Source organism: Podarcis pityusensis (assembly GCF_964106645.2).
Source record: "Podarcis pityusensis genome assembly, chromosome: 7".
Lineage (NCBI taxonomy): Eukaryota > Metazoa > Chordata > Lepidosauria > Squamata > Lacertidae > Podarcis > Podarcis pityusensis.
In genome coordinates, this window is record NC_138031.1 from 32,764,439 (window position 1) to 32,788,755 (window position 24,317).

Sequence of the window (24,317 nt, forward strand, 5' to 3'; positions counted from 1 at the left end):
TTGGACAGTACCAGGTAAGAAGCCATGTCAAAACAATTTGAAGCACTGTTTACCAAAATCCCCTAGAAATATATTGTCAATATATGAGGGGAAATAATTTAATAAGATTGTCAGAACATACACATTTGCTTCGTAGTTACTAATATTTTTTGATAAACCAAGTACATTAAGGCAGTTATTTATGAAATTTTGCATGCTCATAGGTTTTCATCTGAAATGAGAAACATACTTGTTTGACATTTATAGACCTTGTGTTTGAATAATTTTGTGAATTCTCTTTTGCACGTCTCCATATGTTTCTTTTGATCCAGGGACAGGGAATGTTAGTGGAGCCCTCCTGTGGCTAATTTAACACTTGTGAATTTTCTATGGATGATAATGAGTCACTTCAAGATTGAATAAAATGTATTCCTTATGTTTGCTATATGAGAAAGTCAAATCGGATAGGCAGGGTGATACTTTTTTACAATTGTGTTTTGCTAGTTTATCTTGAGAGCTTTTTATTGTTTGCAAAGATTCAGTGTTTTTCTTCTTTTGGTCTCTGAGGTCCTACAGTTGTGTTCTGCACTTGGGCAGAGCCATTTCCAAAACCTTCAAGAGCTTCAGCTAGGGAGTCTTTACTCCTGGCCCTGCCCCTCCCTTCTAAGGGCAACAGAAAATTGTTCCACCCATGTTCTGATGGGTAGGATTGCTACATTCTTCTAAATGCATTGAGAATTGTATCTCTCAAAAAAATTCCTGTCTCTACGTGCCTTTGGAGCTTTATTTTCCTTGCCTTTCTATTAGCTAAGCCTTTATCCTTCTGATTTGTTTATTTCAAATGCATGTGATTAAAAAACATTTTTCTTTATGGCCCAGGTGCCTATAGTGGAGTGGTTGAGATAGTGCATCTACCTTTGACCACAGTATCCTCTTAACTCTCTCAAGGGAACTTCCTCTCAATTGCCACAGTGCAGGACCAGTTCTTCTAGAACTGGGATAGAGTCCTACATCACAATATCTGATCCCTCAGCTTTTTGAGTATAGAAAATACATCAACTTTGAAGGTGTACCCAGATCTGCTTCATGTGCATTGATAACTAGACACTCCTATGCATCTTTGTAGACTTGATTCTATTCCTTTGTTTCTATAAAACAATTTGGCTCTGTGTGTTGTCTGACATTCCAGATCTTGGAACATGTATTGTCTTTCAAACCAGAATGGCTATCTTCCTTTCTCACTTATGCTCAATCCCATGTCAGTCTCTACATATCATTCACAGATTTAAGGGTATTGTATATGGACAAGAAGCTACAGTTAGAACTGGATATGGAACAACTGATTGGTTCAAAACTGGGAAAGGAGTACGGCAAGGCTGTATATTGTCTCCCTGCTTATTTAACTTATATGCAGAATTCATCATGCGAAAGGCTGGGCTGGATGAATCCCAAGCCGGAATTAAGATCGCCGGAAGAAATATCAACAACCTCAGATATGCAGATGACACAACCTTGATGGCAGAAAGTGAAGAAGAATTAAAGAACCTTTTAATGAGGGTGAAAGAGGAGAGCGCAAAATATGGTCTGAAGCTCAACATCAAAAAAACGAAGATCTTGGCCACTGGTCCCATCACCTCCTGGCAAATAGAAGGGGAAGAAATGGAGGCAGTGAGAAATTTTACCTTGGGCTCCATGATCACTGCAGATGGTGACAGCAGTCACGAAATTAAAAGACGCCTGCTCCTTGGGAGAAAGGCGATGGCAAACCTAGACGGTATCTTAAAAAGCAGAGACAAGATGGGTGACACCTGGCTTGAGAGCAGTACATGTGAAAAGGATCTAGGAGTTTTGGTTGACCACAAACTTGACATGAGCCAACAGTGTGACGCGGCAGCTAAAAAAGCCAATGCAATTCTGGGCTGCATCAATAGGAGTATAGCATCTAGATCAAGGGAAGTAATAGTGCCACTGTATTCTGCTCTGGTGTACTGTGGACTACTGTGGAGTCACCTGGAGTACTGTGTCCAGTTCTGGGCACCACAGTTCAAGAAGGACACTGACAAACTGGAACGTGTCCAGAGGAGGGCAACCAAAATGGTCAAAGGCCTGGAAACGATGCCTTATGAGGAACGGCTAAGGGAGCTGGGCATGTTTAGCCTGGAGAAGAGGAGGTTAAGGGGTGATATGATAGCCATGTTCAAATATATAAAAGGATGTCACATAGAGGAGGGAGAAAGGTTGTTTTCTGCTGCTCCAGAGAAGCGGACACGGAGCAATGGATCCAAACTACAAGAAAGAAGATTCCACCTAAACATTAGGAAGAACTTCCTGACAGTAAGAGCTGTTCGACAGTGGAATTTGCTGCCAAGGAGTGTGGTGGAGTCTCCTTCTTTGGAGGTCTTTAAGCAGAGGCTTGACAACCATATGTCAGGAGTGCTCTGATGGTGTTTCCTGCTTGGCAGGGGGTTGGACTCGATGGCCCTTGTGGTCTCTTCCAACTCTATGATTCTATGATTCTATTCTATGATTCTATCACCTTGCCAACAAAGGTTTGTATAGTTAAAGCCATGGTTTTCCCAGTAGTGATGTATGGAAGTGAGAGCTGGACCATAAAGAAGGCTGATCGCCGAAGAATTGATGCTTTTGAATTATGGTGCTGGAGGAGACTCTTGAGAGTCCCATGGACTGCAAGAAGATCAAACGCATCCATTCTTAAGGAAATCAGCCCTGAGTGGTCACTGGAAGGACAGATTGTGAAGCTGAGGCTCCAATACTTTGGCCACCTCATGAGAAGAGAAGACTCCCTGGAAAAGACCCTGATGTTGGGAAAGATTGAAGGCACAAGGAGAAGGGGACGACAGAGGACAAGATGGTTGGACAGTGTTCTCGAAGCTACAAACATGAGTCTGACCAAACTGCGGGAGGCAGTGGAAGACAGGAGTGCCTGGCGTGCTCTGGTCCATGGGGTCACGAAGAGTCGGACACGACTAAACGACTAAACAAAAATATTTTTTCATCCACACGCTAACCTTCTCAGGAAGATTCTGTTGAACCTGTGTCTTCCATTCATTTTGTCCTCCTGCATGGGCAAACTCTTCATACCTGCAGCAGGAACAGGAAACCTGTGGCATTCCAGATGTTGTTGGACAGAGACTATGAGATTTGAAGGCTTTCTCTCTTGTCTACAGCCATATGTGACCTTCAGCTCCTTTCTTTTAAGATGGCCTTTTTGGTTGTGACTATATCTATCAACAAGGATGGCCTTTTTGGTTGTGACTATATCTATCAACAAGGTTGATCCAACTTTCTTGTGCATCCTTTGACCAGACCTCAGCTTTCTACCTAAAGCTGTCTTTCATTTCAACGTGAACAAAGACATGAATGTTCCTCTTCTAGATTGATGGACCACAGTGAACTTGTGCAATAATCTGTCAGTTCTTACATTAAAAGATGATTGCTCCAACTTCTTTCTGTTACCATAAACTTGCACGAATCAGTTTTCTTCAGTTTTGTTTGCTAGCTTGTTCCCTTGTCTCCCACAGTTTTTGACGTAGTGTTGAGACATATCTTTATCAGCACAAGCTAGTTACGAATAGATGCTACATTCTGCTGTATCTGTCATTTCACTGAGTCACGCATGCTGTTGGGTTTGCCCAGTTTTTGTGATGTTATACCTTTTGTGTCTGATGATGCAGATATTTTGTTAATGAAACAGCACCATCAAATATGTAATTTATAATACTTGCAGTAATTACCATTGCTGTCATTGACACTCCTAGAATTTCCACTTAAGGAACTGAATCCATTACCACTACACTTTTTGCCTCTTCTCTAAGATGTATAATTTAGTGTCTAAAAGATTTTTTTTAAAAAAGGCAACAGACTTCGCTTAGTGGATTTATTTCTTGCAGGTCACAAAGCCACAGTGCACTCAATCTTGATCTTCACCCTGCCTTATCCCAAAACCCTTAAAACCCAGATATTAGAAAACAAAAAGACATGCCAGAGCCCTGTATAAGCCTCCATTCTGCTGAAGGAGAAGTACACACACAAAGGCTTACTGGATCAGAAACTGTAGTCCTTGGTTAGATGTGCACATTGGAATGCACATCTGAGTGCAGATACTACCTGTCAGCACTGTTTTCAGTATAATGTCCATTTCTCATCTTCATTCTGATTAAGCAAGTCACACATAAATACTGGGGGAGGTGATAGTGTTAACCTGTCTTAAATAAATGCAGAAACACAACAGAAAATATTTGAGATGACAACATAATGTGAATCACTCTTCAAAACTCTTTGTAGAGTGCTGCTACCTGAACTCACTGCCCATTAAGTAAAAAATAGCAGAGCCATTGGTATTCCAGAAGAATTCAGTTGAGCAATGGCAGAGGTGTCGTGAAAAAAGCAGAATACATGTGAACTGCAGTTGAACCTGACTCTCCCACTCTTACTGTGTTGTCTACTCTTGGTAAAATAGCGACTGAACAGCCACTCTGTTTACCAGTACTGTTGTAGATGGCTGTTGTGATCACATTCTTGTGTTTTGCTGTTCCTTTTTTCCACGGATGTTTCTTGGAAATTCCAAAAGTGGTACTTGCAAACCATTCTCAAGAGTTTAAATTGCCTGGCATTTTGTGAAAACTGAATATGAGCGTATAAGCACAATGTCTTCATGCTTGTATTTCTGCTCTTTTCTATTACTATTGAAAGGGTGCCTCAGAGTGTATTTTCTGTGCTTTTTTGTGAAAATTAATTTATGATGGTACCAAAGGTACTGACAATTCGATGGTTATTACTGACTGAATAGAGAAATGCTTGGAATTATTTTATCATGAGTCAGGTTAATAACATGTTTCAGCAATACAGTTCTGTATAAGAGTCCCCATGAGGCTGTTCGGAATATACTAAATATATACTAAACATAAAGTGCATTACATCATATTGTCAAACCATGGTTTCACATTACGGGCATAATTAGAATAGACCTGAACTTCTTGTGCTACGATTTCTGAATCTTTCTATGTTCCTGGCAAACCATAGTTTGCTGTTGCATCTGAATGTGACAAGCTATGGTGGTATCCATTGGTGTCACCCTACTGTTGGAAAGCATCTTTCAGTAGAATGAGGAGGGGTGGGATTACATCTTCCTCTGCAGGTCCCCAATCTGATCCAAAGCATTGGATGCTCTCCGGAGCAAATTTAGGGGGACTGTCGGAAGCTTGTAGGAAAGAGGGGAAATTACTGGAAATTGTTTCCCTCTTAACACAGATGTCTTCCATTAGTAGATTAACACCATTGGTTACAACCCTATGGTTTGAGCAAATCATGAGTTTTAGTTGAAATCAGGATCACAAACCAGAATCTAGCATTCCTGCCAAGAGCCAGAAAGAAGCTTATTAATTTTGGAGTGTGGGGAGAGGAAGGAGGGGAAATGTGTGAGTCCAAAACTCTGTTCTATCTGACTGCACAAATTGTGTACACATCCTGAGAAATACATTTTGGATTGCTGTAGTTGATATGTTCCAAGACTTTTAGTGAAACTCTGAAAGCGATTGTGAAGTCAGAGATTGTGTAATTTCTGACCGTTTTCTTAATAACAGCAACTTGCAAACCTACCACGTGGTAGGTGTTTTTGAAGACTACTATCCTATGAATACTGGGGGGGGGGGGGAGTCACTAATGGTCCTATAAAAGCAGACCATTCTGAGACGCAGACGATGACAGCACAGTCTCTGTACTTCTCCTTGGTTGAGGCTCATAAGTAACTTTCCGTCCTCTTTCTGTTGTGGCGAGACTATAACTTAGTATGGTTGCATACAGGTTGCATTTTGTTTTCTTTTTTCTTTCTGTAAATGGTTAGCAGAACTGTTGAGCAAACATTTTAATGGTTTTTAAAAATGGATTAGACAGAGTCATGGAGGAGAGGTCTGTCAGTGGTTGTTAATTTTGAACTGGGTCCTCTCTGTATAAGAAAGTAATCCATAGCTGTCAACTTTCAGATTTGAAAATAAGGGATCAGCAGCCTCGAAAATAAGGGATCAGCAGCCTCACCTGTCCCGGGGACAGTCTACAGGATATCTAACAATCCGGGATAGTAGCGGGAAGCAGTGGGAAACGGCGCTGGAATAAGGGAATTTCCGGCAAAAAAAGGGAAGGTTGGCAGCTATGGTAATCCTCTGAATATCAGATGCTGGGAACAATTAGGAATAGCTGCCACCCTTGTGTCCTGTTGCTTGTGAGTTTCCAGTAGTATCTGGCTAGCAGTTCTTGGAAACTGAATGGTGGACTAGAGCAGGACTTCCTTGATAGCGCCATGAATAAGCTTCATCACATTCAATACTCATATTGATAGTTAATTGCATTTTATTGCTTCGTTTATTTATTACATTGTATTGCAATTTGAATAATAATATTATTCAAATTGTAATACAATAAAAGACAATACTATAAGAAATAAAAGAAGCAATTAAAATGCAATTAAAAACCACTTGGCTAGTGGAATATTGTTCTAAACCAGCAAGGCAATCCTCAAGCAGTTTTTGAAACAAAAGATTGCGTTTGAGACTACTGTTTGAAGAAAACCTCTCTAGAGTTTTTAAATAATGAGTGATTACCACTGTCTTTCCAGTCTGCATATTTTTCTAATATAATTGTATACAGACCTTCATACATATGTATCTATTTACTTTCTTAAATGGGGGGGGGGGGATTGATAGTTGCTCTGCTGAGAGACCAGCTTCATTTGGCTCATTTCTTCGCTGACCTATTTCCATTCTAACTGGTCATTATTAGAACTGCTACCTTTAGTTTGGTTGTTTTCCTTTTCCTGCCTTTTTCAGACTGTGTTGTGTCTTTTATATTACAAGCCTATGTGCAAAGGCTGTCTTTTTAAAATTGATCTTATGTAAGCTACTCTGGGACGCGGGTGACGCTGTGGGTTAAACTACGGAGCCTACGACTTGCTGAACAGAAGGTCGGCGGTTCGAATCCCCACGACGGGAACGGCTAAGGGAGCTGGGCATGTTTAGCCTGGAGAAGAGGAGGTTAAGGGGTGATATGATAGCCATGTTCAAATATATAAAAGGATGTCACATAGAGGAGGGAGAAAGGTTGTTTTCTGCTGCTCCAGAGAAGCGGACATGGAGCAATGGATCCAAACTACAAGAAAGAAGATTCCACCTAAACATTAGTAAGAACTTCCTGACAGTAAGAGCTGTTCGACAGTGGAATTTGCTGCCAAGGAGTGTGGTGGAGTCTCCTTCTTTGGAGGTCTTTAAGCAGAGGCTTGACAACCATATGTCAGGAGTGCTCTGATGGTGTTTCCTGCTTGGCAGGGGGTTGGACTCGATGGCCCTTGTGGTCTCTTCCAACTCTATGATTCTATGATTCTAAAGTGCAAGTAGATAAATAGGTACCGCTCCAGCGGGAAGGTAAACGGCGTTTCCATGCGCTGCTCTGGTTCGCCAGAAGTGGCTTAGTCATGCTGGTCACATGACCCAGAAGCTGTATGCTGGGCCCCTCAGCCAATAAAGTGAGATGAGTGCTGCAACCCCAGAGTCAGTCATGACTGGACCTAATGGTCAGGGTTCCCTTTACCTTTACCTTTAAGCTACTCTGGGAGCCTTTTTGACTAAGGAGCAGGTTAAAAATGTTTTAAATAAATAAACATGTCACAAAGCATTTTACCTACACAGGTTGTATTCATTGTTATGGAAATAAACCAATTACAGTCATACCTTGGTGACTATAGTCACCAAGTGACTGTAGTAACTTGAATGTTTTGGCTCCTGAATGCCGCAAACCTGGAAGTGAGTGTTCGGTTTGCGAATGTTTTTTGGAAGCCGAATGTCTGACGCGGCTTCTGCAGCTTCCGATTGAGTGGAGGAAGCTCCTGCAGCCAATCAGAAGCTGCGCCTTGGTTTTCAAACGTTTTTGGAAGTTGAACGGACTTCCGGAACAGATTCCGTTCGAGAACCAAGGTAACACTGTACTAGGTTTTTTTTCTTCTTGTTGTGTGTTTTATTTAGTAAAAGTTAAATGCTTTTAATATAGCCACTAAAAGAAAACTTTAGTATTTTAATTTTTTTAAAGGAGGCTTTAATGTCACAGGTCTATGAAAACTCAGTGGCTGCAGGCACTTCCTATTGTTTCCCATGTGTAGGGAAAGGTTGGGTCAATCTATAAGTGCTCCTCAAACTTTTTGTAACGTTTTTTATTCTAATCTAGAAGAAGTAAGATACTATCCATGTAGTACTCTGTGTCACAGACATAATCCTCCTGTGTGATATTAAAATTGATATACAGTTATACACAGTTTGCTATTTATGATCAGAAGCCAGCATGTTTGAAAAAGAAATAACCAAAGGTTTTTCTTAATCAGCAACTTAAGTATTGCAAAGCTATAATGTAATGCATTAACTGGTCTTTAAAATAAAGTTTAAAAGTAGCTATCTAGAATTTATAGTCTTCAGCGAAACCCCTATTTTGTTCCCTTTATAGTAGTGGAAATACAGGAAAATGTTATTATATGATGTTACTTAAAACATGAGATTATTTTTATAAATATTGTTGGTAGTAGATGGGAATGGCAGAAACCTCAAAGGAGTATTGTGTGACATAATTTGTTGACGTGTATAGTGCTTCCAAATCCTCAAAACAAAAGGTGTTACATAAGTGGAAAGTCCTTGTCATTATTGCTAATTGAATGATGTTATTACAGTAATGTGGATACAATTGAAAAACATATGGTATATTATGCGGGAGAGTTTTTTATTCATCCTATGCTCCATATTAGTTGTTTTAACATTTAAAAAGATTAGTAATCTGGACGAATTCCCGACTATTGTTCCAGACAGCAGTTAGATATTTGGGTGGATCATGTAAAAACACTGAAAAGGCTGAGAGAGCATGTGAAATGTTTGTTTGAAGTGATATTACATCAGTGGACTAGACATCTGTACTTTTTGATGTGGTTTGAAAAGGTTTATAGTATTGTACTGGAATTTTAAATGGGTTTTCTTTCACCATATTACTTCTGTTATTATTTCTGAACAAATACATGTATTTTGTTCATGTCCTGCTATTTAAAATGTTGCATCTGTATATATCTGAAGAGCTTTTATGGAGACTGGATTTGCATTAGGCCACATTCAAAAGAAACGTGAGCCCTTCACCATCTGTATTGGCATTGTCCCTTGATTTTCTCTGCAAATATGCCAGCAGAAATCATATATCTATTACTTCCCACTGTATTTCACCATCTCGGTTACAAAAGTTGGGTGTTTTTCTGATTGTCATGGTGGGACAGAAGGAGCAAGGCACAGATTTCAGGCATTTATTAAAGTGATGTATTTAATATGTTGTGCCCTGAAGATTCTTAAACTGAATCAGATCCCTTCATCTAGCCCAGTACTGTTTCCTCTGAGACTGGCAGCTCTCACAAGATCTCAGGAAGAGGTCTTTCTCAGCCCTGCTCTCTGATATCATTTTAACTGAAGAAGCGAAGTACTGAACACAGAACCTTTGCAGAAAAACCTGAGCTATGCCAGTGAGCTATGGGCCACCAAAGGTTGGGTGGAACATTGAACCCCAAAATGATCGATCCAAACCTTGTTGCATTTGTATGTTGAGCCTGAATGAGCCCACGTAAAGTGTCTGATGTACAGTCTTCCCTCTCTTTTGAGGTTAATCCACCAGCTTTATTTTAAAGCAGGATGCCTGGTTCAAATATAACTCTAAGCCAGGACTCAGGAAAAAGGAAATCAAAGCTGTGGGGAAATCTCCCAGCAACCATGTTGGAAGGTGGGAGGCTGAAGCCTGATGTTTTGTTTGGGGTTGTTCAGGTTTGGCATTATGTGTGAATGTGGCCTCGTATCTACTGCCCTGCACTGAAAAATGGCATCTAATATTATTATGCATTTCTGGAAGATGGCTAAGATTTAAGTGTATCTTCCACATAGAGAAGTAAGAAACAGATGCCACGATATCATCACTGATGATGATTGACAATGATGAGACTTGTGAGGATGAAACTGATGGTTTCAATAAGAGGTATCTGAAAGTAGAATGTGTTTACTGGCAATGTTCTGTTTGGTAATATTTAAACAATTACAGGTAGAGTAAAAAGGGTCTTTGTTCTTGTTTTCAGCACCAAAGGGAATACTCCATCTCTCTCCTGATGTTTATCAAGAAATGGAAGCGAGCCGCAACAAAGCATCCCCTGGTACCCCTGTAAACTATTTGTCCTCCAAGGAAATGAGCCAAGCATCTAGTTGTTTCTTCAGCACATCTCCTGCCACTAATAATACAGCTACAATTGCCAGGGAACTGCTCATGAACGGAACATCTCCCACTGCTGAAGCTATAGGACTGAAAGGAATGTCAGTCACTGCCCCTTGTTCTACGGTGCAACCTTCAAAGCAACTGGAATATCTGGCAAGGATCCAAGGCTTTCAGGTATGGGTGGACTTGAATAAAAGGCATTGTATAGCCATTATCTGCAGAATTACTTTAGCTTATTTATTTATTTATTTATTTATTTAGATTTAGAGTTGTAAGAATGTCAAAGGATCCTGTATATATTCCAATGATTTTGTTACTGTCTTGTCTGTTGCCGCCTGAAACTTGATTTCCATTGGGATGGGGGGAAGTAACGCATGTAGTGCTCCTAAATAATCATGCACAGCATGGACGGAAGAATATATAATGGTTTGGTATTAATTTAAATACTGTCCTGTGACAAAAGGCCACGGGTTTTAATGTATTTTTAATCTTTGTTGGAAGCCGCCCAGAGTGGCTGGGGAAACTCAGCCAGATGGGCGGGGTATAAATAATAAATTTATTATTATTGTTATTGACAGCAAGAACTTAAATAACAATTGTTTTGATACAACTTGTAATAAAATGCAATCCTCAAAATATTTAGAAATTACTTCAGTCACAGTTGCCCTCCTCACAAATCCTGGTAGAAGAGGTGTGTCTTCACCTGTTTCATAAAGGAAAACAACAATGTCACTAGGCATACCTTGGTGATGAGGGTATTCTACAGACATGGAGCCACCATTGAAAAGGCCCTTCCATGGACCCCAGCACTACATATGTCGTCCTGTGCAGGGACCACTAGTTCAGGTATCATCCATTGATTTTACAGGATGGGCAGATGGATATGTGAGAAGGCATTCTCCTCGCTTATATACCTCGCGCCTAGCCATTCAGGTCTTTAAAGTGTAAGCACCTTGACTTGGGCTGGAGGACAAAATGACAACCAGTCAACTTGTTTTTAAATGTGGGTTTTATGTACTAGGCCTGCTACTCCTACAAGCACATTTTGCACTAATTGTAATTTCTGGAGCATCTTCAAGGACAGCTTGATGTAGAACACGTTACAGTTGTCCACCTTGGAGTTTGTCAGAGCATGAGTGACCATAGCCATGGTATCCTTATTGAAGAATGGCTGCAGCTGGTGCACCAGCTGAAGCAAGGCATAGGTACTTCTTTATCCACCCAGGCTACTTGGGCCTGAAGTGACAGTGATGGTTCAAGGAGCACCCCCAAACTAAACAACTTGAAGGCAGGTGCAACCAGGTCAAAAACAAGTCATTCCTACAGCTTCTGTATACGGAACCAACTTCTCACAGTACTTTCCATCAGAAGTCACCCAGTGCTATTCTCTGGAGCTACCTTTGGAAATAAGAGCAGAACCACGGAAAAACACTGCACCCCATCTCCTCAGGGAGTCAAAGAAGATACCACAGTAAGTGGTATTGAAAGCGCTGAAAAGCCAATAAATTTCAGCAGGGTTACACTCACCTGCCGTTCTTCCAATGAAGATCATCAGCTAGGACAACCAAGGCCATTTCTACCCCCACCAGGCCTAGACACAGATCCAAGCATGCCTGAGGCTGCCCCATCATCTTTTCAAGTACCTAACCCAGAAGGGGAATGTATACTTATTAGTTAAATATTTCCATCATAAGAAGTATTGGCATGTATCTAACTAGCCCCTTTTATTTCAAAAATGTGTTTGCTTGTGCAGCAGCGATTCTTTTATTTTTCTAACCAACCTAAAGCTACTTTTTAAACTTTGAGGTGGTGGTGAATAATTAAAAGTGGCTCCTGATGTGTTCTGGCGGACGGTTTGATGTTTGCAAAAAGAAAAGAGAACCCGTTTAAAACCAAAGGAAGGAAATCAGATCTTGCACTTGCTAACACTCACATTATAGCTTCTGTTAAAAAAAAAAAATCAGTTATATACTTTCAGGCTTTCTTGGCGCTAGGAAAGAGAAACATTGAAAGCTTGCCCTAACTGAGTCGCTGTGCCAGTTAGAGGTGGATATCTTGTGTCCCTCAGTTCATCTGCATATAGTAGGATCAGACAAATCTTGATGAAAGGAAATTCAATCCTCAAAAGTTTTCATGATCTCTTACATCTTTCTTTCACATCTTGTTGAATTGCTTTCAGTGCTTTATTTTCATTAGAGAAAACACAATTTATAGTAACATTTTCACCAACTTGCTTACTTCCTTAGCTGTAAGATACAGTTACTAGGCACTGATTGTTTGTGCTTTTCCTATCTACTTGCCCCCCTCTCTGCCCCACCCCCACCCCCATTCTTGATTGGTCTTGAAAAATAGAATCCTTGTTTCTTTTTTGCCCAGGTTGCTTCTGGTCATTCTGCATGAACTTCAGTAGATATTCTCTCTAATTCCCACTTATTTCTTCAGTGTATCAAGAAACTGGTGATTTTGGCTTCCTCCCCGCACCCCTTTTGTTCAGTTCAGCTTAATACCTTGGCTGCCTGAGTTTTTGGAATGAGCATGAAGCTCTGTGCTGGATCACTGAGCACTGAGGAGAGTGTTGAACAGAATCTCTGTGGGAAATGGCTTAGTGGGCTGTCAAGTGCCTATCACCAGTCTCTTCACCATCTCACTACAGAAAGCGCTTTCTGTTCAAGATCTTAAAAGCCTTTTTTTTCTTTACAGGTTAGTTATATCACACAGGTTTACCAGAGAAGAAAATAGTGCATTGACCAGGATGGCGCTTATTTCATACTCCTTGAATGCCTCAGAGTTGTCTGTGGTTTTTCTTTAGACAAATTATTAGTTCCTGTGTGCTGAGAACAATAAACATTAAAATGTCTATTTCTTAATTATAAACACATCTTTGTTCCACACTGACAATTGAGCGTACACATTCCATATTTCAAAAAAATTAACTAAACAATAAAAAAACTACTTCCCAAGAGGCATTGTTTACTATAATAAGAATAAGAATATTAATTTTTTAAAACCTAATTGGACAGTCTCCAACATCCAACTAGAAGATAAACCTTTTAAAAATACGTATTTTTATTTAAGCTTTAATTTTCTGTATTCATTATGTATATGTAAAACACACATATGTTACAAGCCATCAATATTTGAGACACACATACACTGCATGCTAGGCAAGTCTATTAAATTATTCATTACCCATTATTACAGGGCTCTGTTATTAAAAGAGCGGTGCTGTACTTTGATTCAGTTCGAATTAATGAAGCCAAGTACTTAACAAATGTTACAGTATCTGTATAAAGCATTCTTATTGTTCAGGTTTAGGATTATTATTTAAGCCACTTGCTTGGAGGCTTATTAAACAAAATGAGCTGCACATAAAAGAAGTGCTGCTATTTTAATGTTTACTTGCAATTTTGTTCATTGCTTCATAACTTAAACAGAAAAAAAAAGTTTTTTTAAAAGCTACAGTGCAAATAAAATACCCCAAATCATTTGGTTACATTGAAATATCTAGTGGAATTGGTTCTACATGTTGATGATTTATTTTAAAAATGTTATAGGCCATTTTTTCAAAGTGCTCCGGGCAGCTAATAGTGAATATTACTTAACTTGTCCAATCAAGCTATAGTTTACTAGGAAAATTAGCTGGAGTGTGTTGCGAAGGGTCAAATGAGATGCAGCAGGGCCTATGGAACGTACCGTGGTGAGGTTTCACATTCCTCCCCTTTTGTTGGAGGGTAGATTGCATTCCCACTTTAGATGTGAATGATACAAACATGTGCATAAAATACACATGGGTGTTCTGTGCATTGACTTGATCAAAATTTACAGTAAGTATCCTGGAGGTCAGGATTATAGTTTTTTGGGGTGGGGGGTGGGGAGAGAGTGTAATAAGGTTAAAAAAACCCATCCCTATACTATACAGGAAAGTATGGAGGCTAAAGGGGGGCACTATTTCCACTGATAAACATGCTCACCCCAATATTTAGCAACAAAGTGCTCAGGTTTAAGGCTAGCAGACACCTCCAAGCCTAAGCTCTGTAGCACTACATAGGAAAGCAGGGGGAAGTGTCAGGAGGGTAGGAAAGAAAAAAAGCCGTCATCCCTACAAAACTTTTGTTCAGGTTAGCTGGAGCCCTGAGTTTTCATGTTAGAGACCAAGGAAACACCGCACATCCCCATGGTTTTTCTGTATAAAATTCACATTTTCTAGAAAAGGTTTGCAGTACCAATTCAGCAGATTTCACCCAATAGAGCACCTGAAATCTGTTATAGTAATTCACTACAAAACCTGGTATCTGAAGTTGTACAGGTATAAACCCGATCTGGCAGTCAATTCAATAAGATATGGTGATGTGAGGGGTACAGATGGCCTTGTGTAGAAGTTTATTTCAAAGCGTTCTGGCTGATTGATTTTCCCCCACCCCATCCCACCCCACCCCCCTGTAAATTAAAACTGGTGCACTTAGATGGTGCATTATTGGATCAGTCTTCCAATAATTGTTTTTAGATATGCACACAAATGCAATTTGTATTTCTTTGTTTGGAAGACATCCATGGGAAGCTCAGCATTTGCATTTCCTTTGCTCCAAATTAACCTCATAAGTGGAGTATAACCAGCACCTATCAGAGTTTCCTTCCCCTTCCTCTCGTCTCCCCCTCATTTGAGTATCAGGAAGTATGACCTTCTCAAAGGTTAAGACTAGTGGTAATCTGTGAATAGTTAAGTAATTATTTACAGTTCTCCACCTGCAGAGATTATTTTCATATGTATAATGCATGCAATGTGCCATATAGTGCAACTACTACGTTTGTTCTTTTTGTACCTCTCACCATTGTTCTTTAGAAAATGTAACATCCAGCTCTGGCACACTTCAGAATAGGTCTGTTTAAGTCAATATCACTTCTTAGCTCAAAAGTGACAGGAGTGTAAGAAGATAGTTGCTGGATTAGCCTAAAGCTCTACCTAGCCTGGGATCTTTTTCATAACTGTAGGTGGTTCAACATGGTCTGGAAAAACAGTGTAAAGAGCAAAAAGTGGTAATCTTGTGTTCCAGTTGTTGCCATTCAGTTTCAGTCAGTGGTTTTAAGTTGTGACCTAGTAAACAGGTGATATTCTCTGTGGAGTATGCCCACCTTTTCTGAATCTGGAAAATAAAACATTTTTATATTGTGTGAAGGCCTTGTTCTACAATGTCTTACTACATCTGAATTTGGCCTAAGATTCAATCCATACATGCACATTGTGGGTATGAACAGATCACACTATTTCAGCTCTCTTTCTATTTCACATTTGTTGATTTCTGAGTGTCTTCCATCCAGGTGCTCTTGGAGGAAACTGATATTCTAGAACTTTTTCAGTTAGGGTTTAGGCCCAGTTTTGGCACAGAAACTTCTTTGGTTGCCCTGTACTACGACCTCGTTGGGAGAGAGAGACGGGTGTAATGTGTCCCTGTTAATTCTCCTTGACCTCTCAATGGCTTTTGATACCATCAACCATGGTATCCTTCTGGAGCTGCTGTTCGAGTTAGGGGTGGGCAGCAGTACTTTGTGGTGGTTCCGTTCCTACATGGATGGTCATTTCCAGAAGGTGATGCTTAGGGAGTGCTGTGGAGCTTTCAGTGTGTGGTTCCTCAGTTGCGAATAATCAGCTAATAAGTCAGGTAATGTACATGCGTATAGGGATCCATATTTTCTTTAATTACTCCTCACGTTTTATGTTACCAAAGCATTAGAGAGCTAAAGCATCCATAGTTCTGCAGTTTGAGATTCATAAGACCCTTCAGGTATTACATTGCTGTTTAAAGTGGAATTTATGGTTGTTTGTACCCAGTGCCAGTAGCCTTGATTCCTGAGGCTGGTCAGGAAGTTGCCTTCTTTCATGGGTGTGTGGGAATGCATTTACAAATAGATGTTGCTGTGTATTTGTCTGTTAGCACACAGAGGAAAGCTTATCAGACCCTTGTACTTCATCTAACTGGATGACCAATACCAGGAATAAATAAATAAATTGTGGAGCATTTGACTAATCAATCAGCTGGCTCTAAACTTTTCCCCCTTTAGAACCTTCAGTATAAGGTAGTCTTCGACATATGTTAAACACAGTGTTGTATCTTTCCCCCGTGCTTTAGCTTTGAAAAAAATAGGTGCTATTCAGAAAGGAAATCGGGTTCTGTTAGATGTTTACAAGAACAGTGAATCTCTTTGGACTGATTTTGAAAGATGCATGAACTCAGTGCTGTTTGCTTCTTACGATACAGATAAACTTAAGCAGGAAGTATCACAGAGCAGTGCTGTTGACCCTCTGAAATCCAAACTTCTGCAAAAGGAGTAATTACCATAGTTTTCCAAAGTTAATGAACTGAAAAATAAGCAACATGCATATTTTTATTTCTATGTGAGGCAGGGACCTGGACTTTCTGGTCCTGCCTTCTCTGGCCCACCTCCTCCATTTCCAGGTCCATCTGATATCCGCACATTGGAATGTCATGTTTATGTTCGGGCTGCCACAAGAAGAACTCAACACATGAATACTTCAAATCCACACACACCAGTTTTGCACACCATGCATTTCAGTTTTCATGAATTGGGCTTTTCAAATGGATACCCCTATGCAAATGCGACAGATCCCTATGCAATGCACCAACATTGTGTTTGAGGTAGAAGAAGGAGAATATCATTCTGGTTTCCTCCTGAAGACATTGTTTTGGTCTGCTTTGGCAATGACAGCAAGGTATTAATGTATGTTGTATGATATTATGCTGAGCAGTCAGTTGGTGAAAAGATAAAAGATAGCTGTTAAAAGGAAGAATAGGTTAATGGTACAAACAAGTATGACTATCAAACTAAGACCTTTGGGCATTTTTTAGATACCTCAGGTTCCCTGCTGGACACACGTTGCATTTATTGATGTGGGGGGGGGGATCCTTAAATATACCCGTCATCTATGATACCTCAGGCAAACTGTGACATTGATGTTATGTTTACTTTTTAAACATATTCAGAATGTTGGCCCACTTCACTCTTAACATATCTGATTCTCAGGTGCACACACCAGCCACAACTGAACACTGAGGGATGCATGTTTTTCAGCCTGTGGGTTCCATGAATATTTTGTACTCTTTTAACTGAAGTTTCTCTTCTGTTCAATGCTGGATTCAAACTTCCGTCATCCCAGTCAGCATGATGAGCTGAAAAGGCTGGGGCTGAAAAGAATAGAATATGAATTGGTACAAATCCTGTCAGACTGAAACATATCCTAGTACAATTGAAACCTCGGAGGATTTGCCAAGTAGCTTTTCCTACCTTCTGCTGGTACCTAATGTGTGAACAATCGTAAGCCACAGTATGATTGCTGTGGAAGCATTTCAGTAGCTCTCTATAGCTTGCAAGTATTCAGATAGCTTGGCATCTTTTTAATAGATAAATAAAGGTCAAGTTACAAATATTATTTTCAATATTCTAGAATTAGAGAATTGGGGGTGGGGCAGAGAATGGGCATTCAGATTACCTATTAATTGCTGCCACTATGAAAAGCAGCAATTCCTTGTACTTAAAAGCATTGTAATACTTGGCATGATTTTTTATCTCAAAAATGACATACAGGGTTTTCGTGTTCTAACTGTTGCCAAACAGGAAAAGCAAATGGCAGATGCATAGAAATGGCAGGATCATGTATAAGTAAACTCAGGTATAGGGCTGAATGAATGAAATACTTTTGTCTTACTTTTTACAATCCTACACATTGTAGCACATGCCTACAACTAGCCTTCTAGTTGGAGAAATCCAAACATTATTTTTAAAACCAGTACATTTGGTTTTTGTTTAGTTTTTTAAAATAGCTCTAAAGCTGTCAGGACCTCTCAAAATAATGTAACCAGCACTAAACAAAGCAGCCTGTGCTCCCTGCCAAGTTCTTTTAAGTAAATCCTTGATAAAGTTAGATGCCAACCTTACACTGGAGAGATGCCAAAAGTTTAGAAGGCTTGAGTTGCTACAGCAGAACTAAAAAAAGTATGGCACTCAATTGTTCGTAGCCTGGTGCTTAGTTGTTCAGGTTTAATATGCACTTTGATTTTCCAGGGTAATTTTTCAAAAGAAAAAGTAGCGAGAAACACAGATTAGAAGGAAGAAAGTACCATTAAATGGGGCTGCCTGAAGTGAGAGATCTAGATTTACAGAGGGCAGATTTTCAGAGATGAGCTTCTGATGGAAATAAGGTCATTCTGACATGTAAGCACACAAAAAACAGCAGTATATTCAATATGAAACAGGGATGCTTTGCACGGATGGAAATAGCTGTGTTTTGTATGTGTCATGTTGTGAGGCTGTAATTGAATTAACACCATATTTTTCAGCAGTTCTAAGAACAAAACTTAGACTGATCAACACCAGTTGCCCATTGGTTTGAATGTTTCTGGATTTACTTGCACGACACACAGTCTTTTCTCCTCCTCACTTTGGGCAAACAACAGCTTTCATAACCAAGAAGAAAATTAAGAGCAGGTGTAAGCATATTTGCACTGACGCAGAAATCAAAATGTTATTTCAAACATGATTTCTTTTTTATTCTCCAAACCTGCCTTAATTCTTCACAGATATTGGATTCAGCTTGCCATAATTATTCAGCTGAAATACATACTTTCAAAAAGAAATGCTGTCCATACTCCATACCTAAAATTAGCAGGCTTTGAAACAGGTCTTGCTATTATCTCTTTGGTTGTTGTTTTTTATTCCCAAGATGAAAGGACTAGGAGATCAGTGTTACGTCTCTAGACATTCTTGGCAGCCTCTCTGTATTTTTCTTTTGCTGTGAAATCTAAATAAAATGTAGGGTTCTGTCTGTATGTACACCATCTAAGGCTGCAATCCTAACCCCACTTCCCTTGGAGTAAGCCCCATTGAATTCAGTAGGACTCATTTCTGAGTAGATAGGAGTTATGATTGTGCTGTTTGTTGTCAGATGACTCCATATGCATTCAACATAGCTACTTAAGAGGTCCATATTTCTGAATAATTAGTATAAGTGTACTCTCACAGCTCCCGTGTTGCCCATTTTTCTACCCTTTGTTTATTAACAATGCCCAACACCATATTTTTGGCAACATTAAATTTAAATTTAACGAGGGCTGGTGTGGTGTAGCAGTTCGTGTTGCATTAAGACCTGGAATACCATTATTTCTGGGGACCTTAGTCCAGTCACTATCCCCACTACCTCACAGGGCTGTTGGGAGGATGAAGCCAGGTGCAAATCATGTACAGCACCCTGAACTGATTGGCAGAAGGGTTGGATATAACTCAGTCGGGATATATCCTTGGCCTCACTGCAGAACGGGGAACTCGGAACTCCCCACTCTAATTCTGCCAAAGGCTTTAATGCTCAAATCAGTACATAAGGCACACTACAGGTTATAAGGTTCAGCAGGTATATAAGAGGTTCAGATATATAGCTAAGTGCAAGCTAACACATTGATCCAACAAGCAACACCACCACCCCCTTAAACCTTCCCTTTGAAGAGCAGGGTGGGCACCGCTGTTGTGTGGCAAGAGTTCCAAGACAGGGCAAGCAAGTGGGCACTTCTTTGAGTTGGTTGGCTCCGCGAGGATTGTTCCCTCTGGTGATGGCGTGATGGCGTGTCCATGGAGAAGGAGGTGGAGTCAGAGACAGCTCAGCATCAGACTTGCTCACCATTGCCTCCCTTAAACAGGGAGCATCTTCACTAGCCTGAGGAGGTGCCAGAGGCAGCTGTATGGATGTTGTGCTAAACTAAGATATCCAATGCTGTAGAGACGGAATGCTCTTCTGACCACCTGCTCAGTCTCTCCCCTAGATCTAGATCTCCATCTACCAGACGGCTAGACCCCTGTTCAGGGGATCAGAAACTTTTGGGGGTTGCGATTCCACCTTCCCTACCCTGCTAGAACCCTCCCCAGGGTCCTGCAGCTGCAACTCATTGAGCTCCTCCCATTGCTCCACAGGATCCGACCATCTCCAAGGGACTCTGGTTGTATCATCTGCAGCATGACAAGACCACCTTGGAGATTGTTTGAACTACTTTTATGAACAGCTAAACATATTGGATTTTAAATAACTGTCTAGTATAGCATTTCAAAGCAGTTCCCAGTGATCTGGAATTGCTAATGTCAGAATCCATTCATTCATAAATCCATTCTGTAAATAATAAGGTTTTGGGCCCTATAAAATTGATTTATCATTTTAATCACAGTCCGTACCTCTGCTCCTGCCAGCCCAGCTTCCTTTGATCTGTTGTACCGCTCCTAGTTATCTCTCTGACCGTCAGCTCTTGTTTTAAGCAAGGTTAGTCTAATTCAGCGTCCCCCCTCCTATTTGGACATAGCACAGGGGTTGAAGTAACACCACAAATTAAGGACTGACTGTCTTCTATCCTTAGCACTATTTATATAGGCATGCAGATTTAATTAACTTGGTTGTGCTTACAACTTGCACTAGCACGGGCTTCATTTTTATCCTAAGTACCTGAAGCAAACTTATCTTTTCCTTTATTTGCACTTCTAACTATGGTGCAGAAATTATATAATTTCTAGAGACAGGTTCTGTGTTGTAATAAGTATTTAAATCCATTTTCCTGTGGCTAATATGCAGATTTTTCGAGGCGGAAGCGTGTTATGAATGCTGCAAGGCAGAGTGTAGAGCTGTCAGTCTTTTCGCTGCTGTGTATCTTCCCCTTTCTATGCAGTAGCTACAATGGAAACTCTGCTCACCACTGTGAGGCAGACACAGCGATTAATGAACCTGAGGCGTACTAATCAAACATATGTTTTCTTGACACAATGATTGCGTTATATATCACATGTAAATGTTCAGGCCTTTATCTACTGTTTAATGATCTAGGAAGGGGTCTTTCTTAAATGTGGGTGTTTTTCATGTGTTCCTTAGACTTCTACTACAGGGGGTGAGCAGTTAGCCAGCTCCCCAGTGAGAGTAGTAAAATACTATATTTAGTTGTGCCATAGATCAAGAAACTTCAGCATTGCAGGAAACAAGGTTTTTTTTTAAAGCTGTTTTAATGTGATATGAAGCCAGTTCAGCCTAAGATTTTTCCCCTTTATCTCTCACTACTTTTGAAAATTAGCATTCATTGTAAATAGTTTGAAATTACTTTCTTATACCTTATTTTGCCGTTTTCCTTCCACCATTCACGTAGCTCAAATCTGGAACATGTTACTTGATGTGTTAATAGTCCCATTGAAATGAAAGGGTTTTCTTAAGGGTGGCTGAATTATCTGCATAAGATTGAAGTCACAACCTGTAGTGTTTATGTGATAATTTATATGACATGAGCATGATAAAGTTTGTAATTTAATGTGGGGTGGAGATGGGAGAAAGAGCCAGAGAAGCATGTTAGGAGAATTATTTCATGTGCAATAGGAAGGTGAAAGTAACTACAGTGGTACCTCTAGTTATGAACTTAATTCGTTCCAGAGATCTGTTCTTAACCTGAAACAGTTCTTAACTAGAGGCGTGCTTTCACTAATGGGGTCTCTTGCTGCCACTGCACCGCCGGCACATGATTTCCGTTCTCATCCTGGGGCAAAGTTCTCAACTCAAGGTAACTCTTCCAGGTTAGCAGAGTTTGTAACCTGAGACGTTTGTAACTTGAGATACCACTGTATTTATCCCATGAGAGCAGTAAAGGAGAGATGAAGAGAAGGCAAATATGCTTTCATGAATTATAATAACACAATGGGCTAATTTAGACATTAACACCAAACTATGATATCCTGCTAAATGAGCCTTGAAGGAACTTTGGACTTCTCCATCCTTTCATGCACCATGATTGACTGAAACAGCTTTGGTTTGCTTCAAGCAAACTACCAGACTATGATTTGTACTTGACCTACATCCCTGGGCTGGCAACTACTAACTGTGTGTTTTGCCATATTGCGCTACACGAGGGGAGGAGGAGTGTAAGAAGGGAACATGTGCATATGACGGTACTTGCAGCCTCATTCGTGCAGTACCAAAACATGGTTTACCATTACATCTAAATCAGCCTAGGGTCACCATCTTATTCTTTATTTCCCTAGCCCCAAATGATGATTGGGAAGCTCACCTGAGGATGCTAAGATATAAATCTGCACCATTGCACGGCATTGTAGGACCCGGTTGCTGGATCAATGTTGTTTCCCATTGGTGCTGCTACAAAAATATTGCCCCACTAATCAATTGTTTAGATTCCTGTTACATATAAGGCCATGCAAAATTCATAAATAAAGAGCAGTAACAGGGACAGGCACTTTCCAATTCTTTGAATAAATAAAAGGGACCTTCCCTCCCTATCAAATGGCAATAGCCTGTCAGTTGCAGAGATTTGTGCATTGCAGGACACAGGGGCATTTTATTACCAGTTTATTTCTGTCTAGCTTTCTGAAACTCCTGCTGGTGCTTTGAATCATACAGGGTACGTTTCAGGGTTGGATACATGAACTCCACTGTCACCCATGACTTTTAAAATAATTTTTTAAAGCTAATAAATGTTAAAGGAAGAAAGCATTTAACCGGACAGAAATGTGTTTTCAAACTGTGAACAGCTAAGCTTTGGTGTGGGAAAATCTCTTCACATAACTAGCTTTTTCTAATCTCGTTGGTATCTGGTTAATGGACGGCTAATGCTTTTTCCAATAGAGTGCATAAATTTTAATTATTTACAGCCAAGAGCAGTAAGTAATAAATGGCTGCCTCCTAAGAACAAAACCCTTCACCTACAAATCTTCTAATTCATAGTTAGTGGTAAGCAAGTTTTCATTGCAGAGCTATTTTATTGCTTGGCAGGACTGGACTTACAGAAAGGTTTGTGTGTCGGCCATGTAACACAGTACTGCTAATGCTGAAGCCTGTGGTTGGGATATTTTCTCCTCATTTGCTGCATTTGCAAATAGGGTTCCTTCTACTGAAAAACAGGAACATACAAATACAGAATTGGATCCTGAAAGCGCGGGGGGTGGGGGGAGGTAGAGCAACTAAAATGGAGCAGAGAGATAAAGCGGATGGACCAGGAAAGGAAACCAACAATCCCAGAGACAAGTGTAGATGGTTGGGTATCTTTTAAGACACAGAAACACTGAGAACTGTGGACAGAAGAGGGTGACATGCTTGGGAACCTCAGCAGGAAGCAGTTGGCTTGCACAGCTGTGGACATGTGTGTTTCGGAGTGGGGGTTAAAAAAAATTACAGGGCCAGGTGGTCTGAGTGAGGATTGGCCATTAGGCACAGGAACTCCAGGATCTAGTGTCTGGCAGTTAAGCAAATTCTGGTGTGTAAAATTAAGTACACATGCTGGTTCACATAGATCTTCACTATTTTCAGTCAATGTATGACATACTGGCTTATTTCTTGAAATCCAAATTGCAAACTGAGGTAACATTTTTCAGACACCTCCTGAGATTCACAGTCATCTGTGTGTGATTTTTATTTTGTAGATTGCATTGTTGCAGAATTAAATTAGTGGTGATTTTAAACATCTTTTTGATTTGTATATGTGTATAGCCTCATGATTAAGATAGAAGGAGTAACTTTGCAGCAGTATCAAACATTGTCTTGGCACATTTAAATTTCCCTTTATTTCTTACTGGCTACATGCATCAGGTGTACTATCACCAGTGTACAAAACTCCCATTGTTCTAGGTGCATTTTGTGACAAGGAGTTTCATTAGCAGTACTGCGCCTAAGATCTCAGATTAAAACTGCAGAGTGTAGAAGAAAAGGAGGACCTTTTTCTGCCTCCCCACTTCAATCTACTCTCTGAAGACGAGAAGAGACCCTCTTAAGTATATTAGGGGTGTGGGCAGGGGAAGGACTAGACCATGGGAAAATTGAACATAATATTTTAGCTGCAGTTCATTCATTTTCAGCTGAGACAACTAGACATTCCATTGTAGCGCCCATAACCTAGGTTTAAGGTGCCATTTAGCTGCTAGATTTCATTTCTCAGTTTCTAACACTGCCTATCACTGTCAGTTTACTCACTAAATGAATGGGCACATAAGTTGATGTTGCTGAATGAAAAGCTTTGCCTGTC

The 24,317-nt window shown here is 40.1% G+C and overlaps 1 protein-coding gene across 4 annotated transcripts in view; it reads left to right on the forward strand.

Annotated features, from left to right (window-relative positions):
* The window catches only part of STAU2 (staufen double-stranded RNA binding protein 2), a 144,399-nt gene that overhangs the window by 60,106 nt on the left and 59,976 nt on the right, over positions 1-24,317 (forward strand). For all 4 annotated transcript variants that reach the window (XR_013988541.1, XM_081013402.1, XM_081013404.1 and 1 more), the window contains exon 12: positions 10,130-10,437. Coding sequence is in view for 3 of the 4 variants with exons in the window: in XM_081013402.1 (XP_080869528.1) it covers positions 10,130-10,437 (308 nt within the window). In the remaining variant the exon portion in view is untranslated. The remainder of the gene's footprint in view (positions 1-10,129; positions 10,438-24,317) is intronic.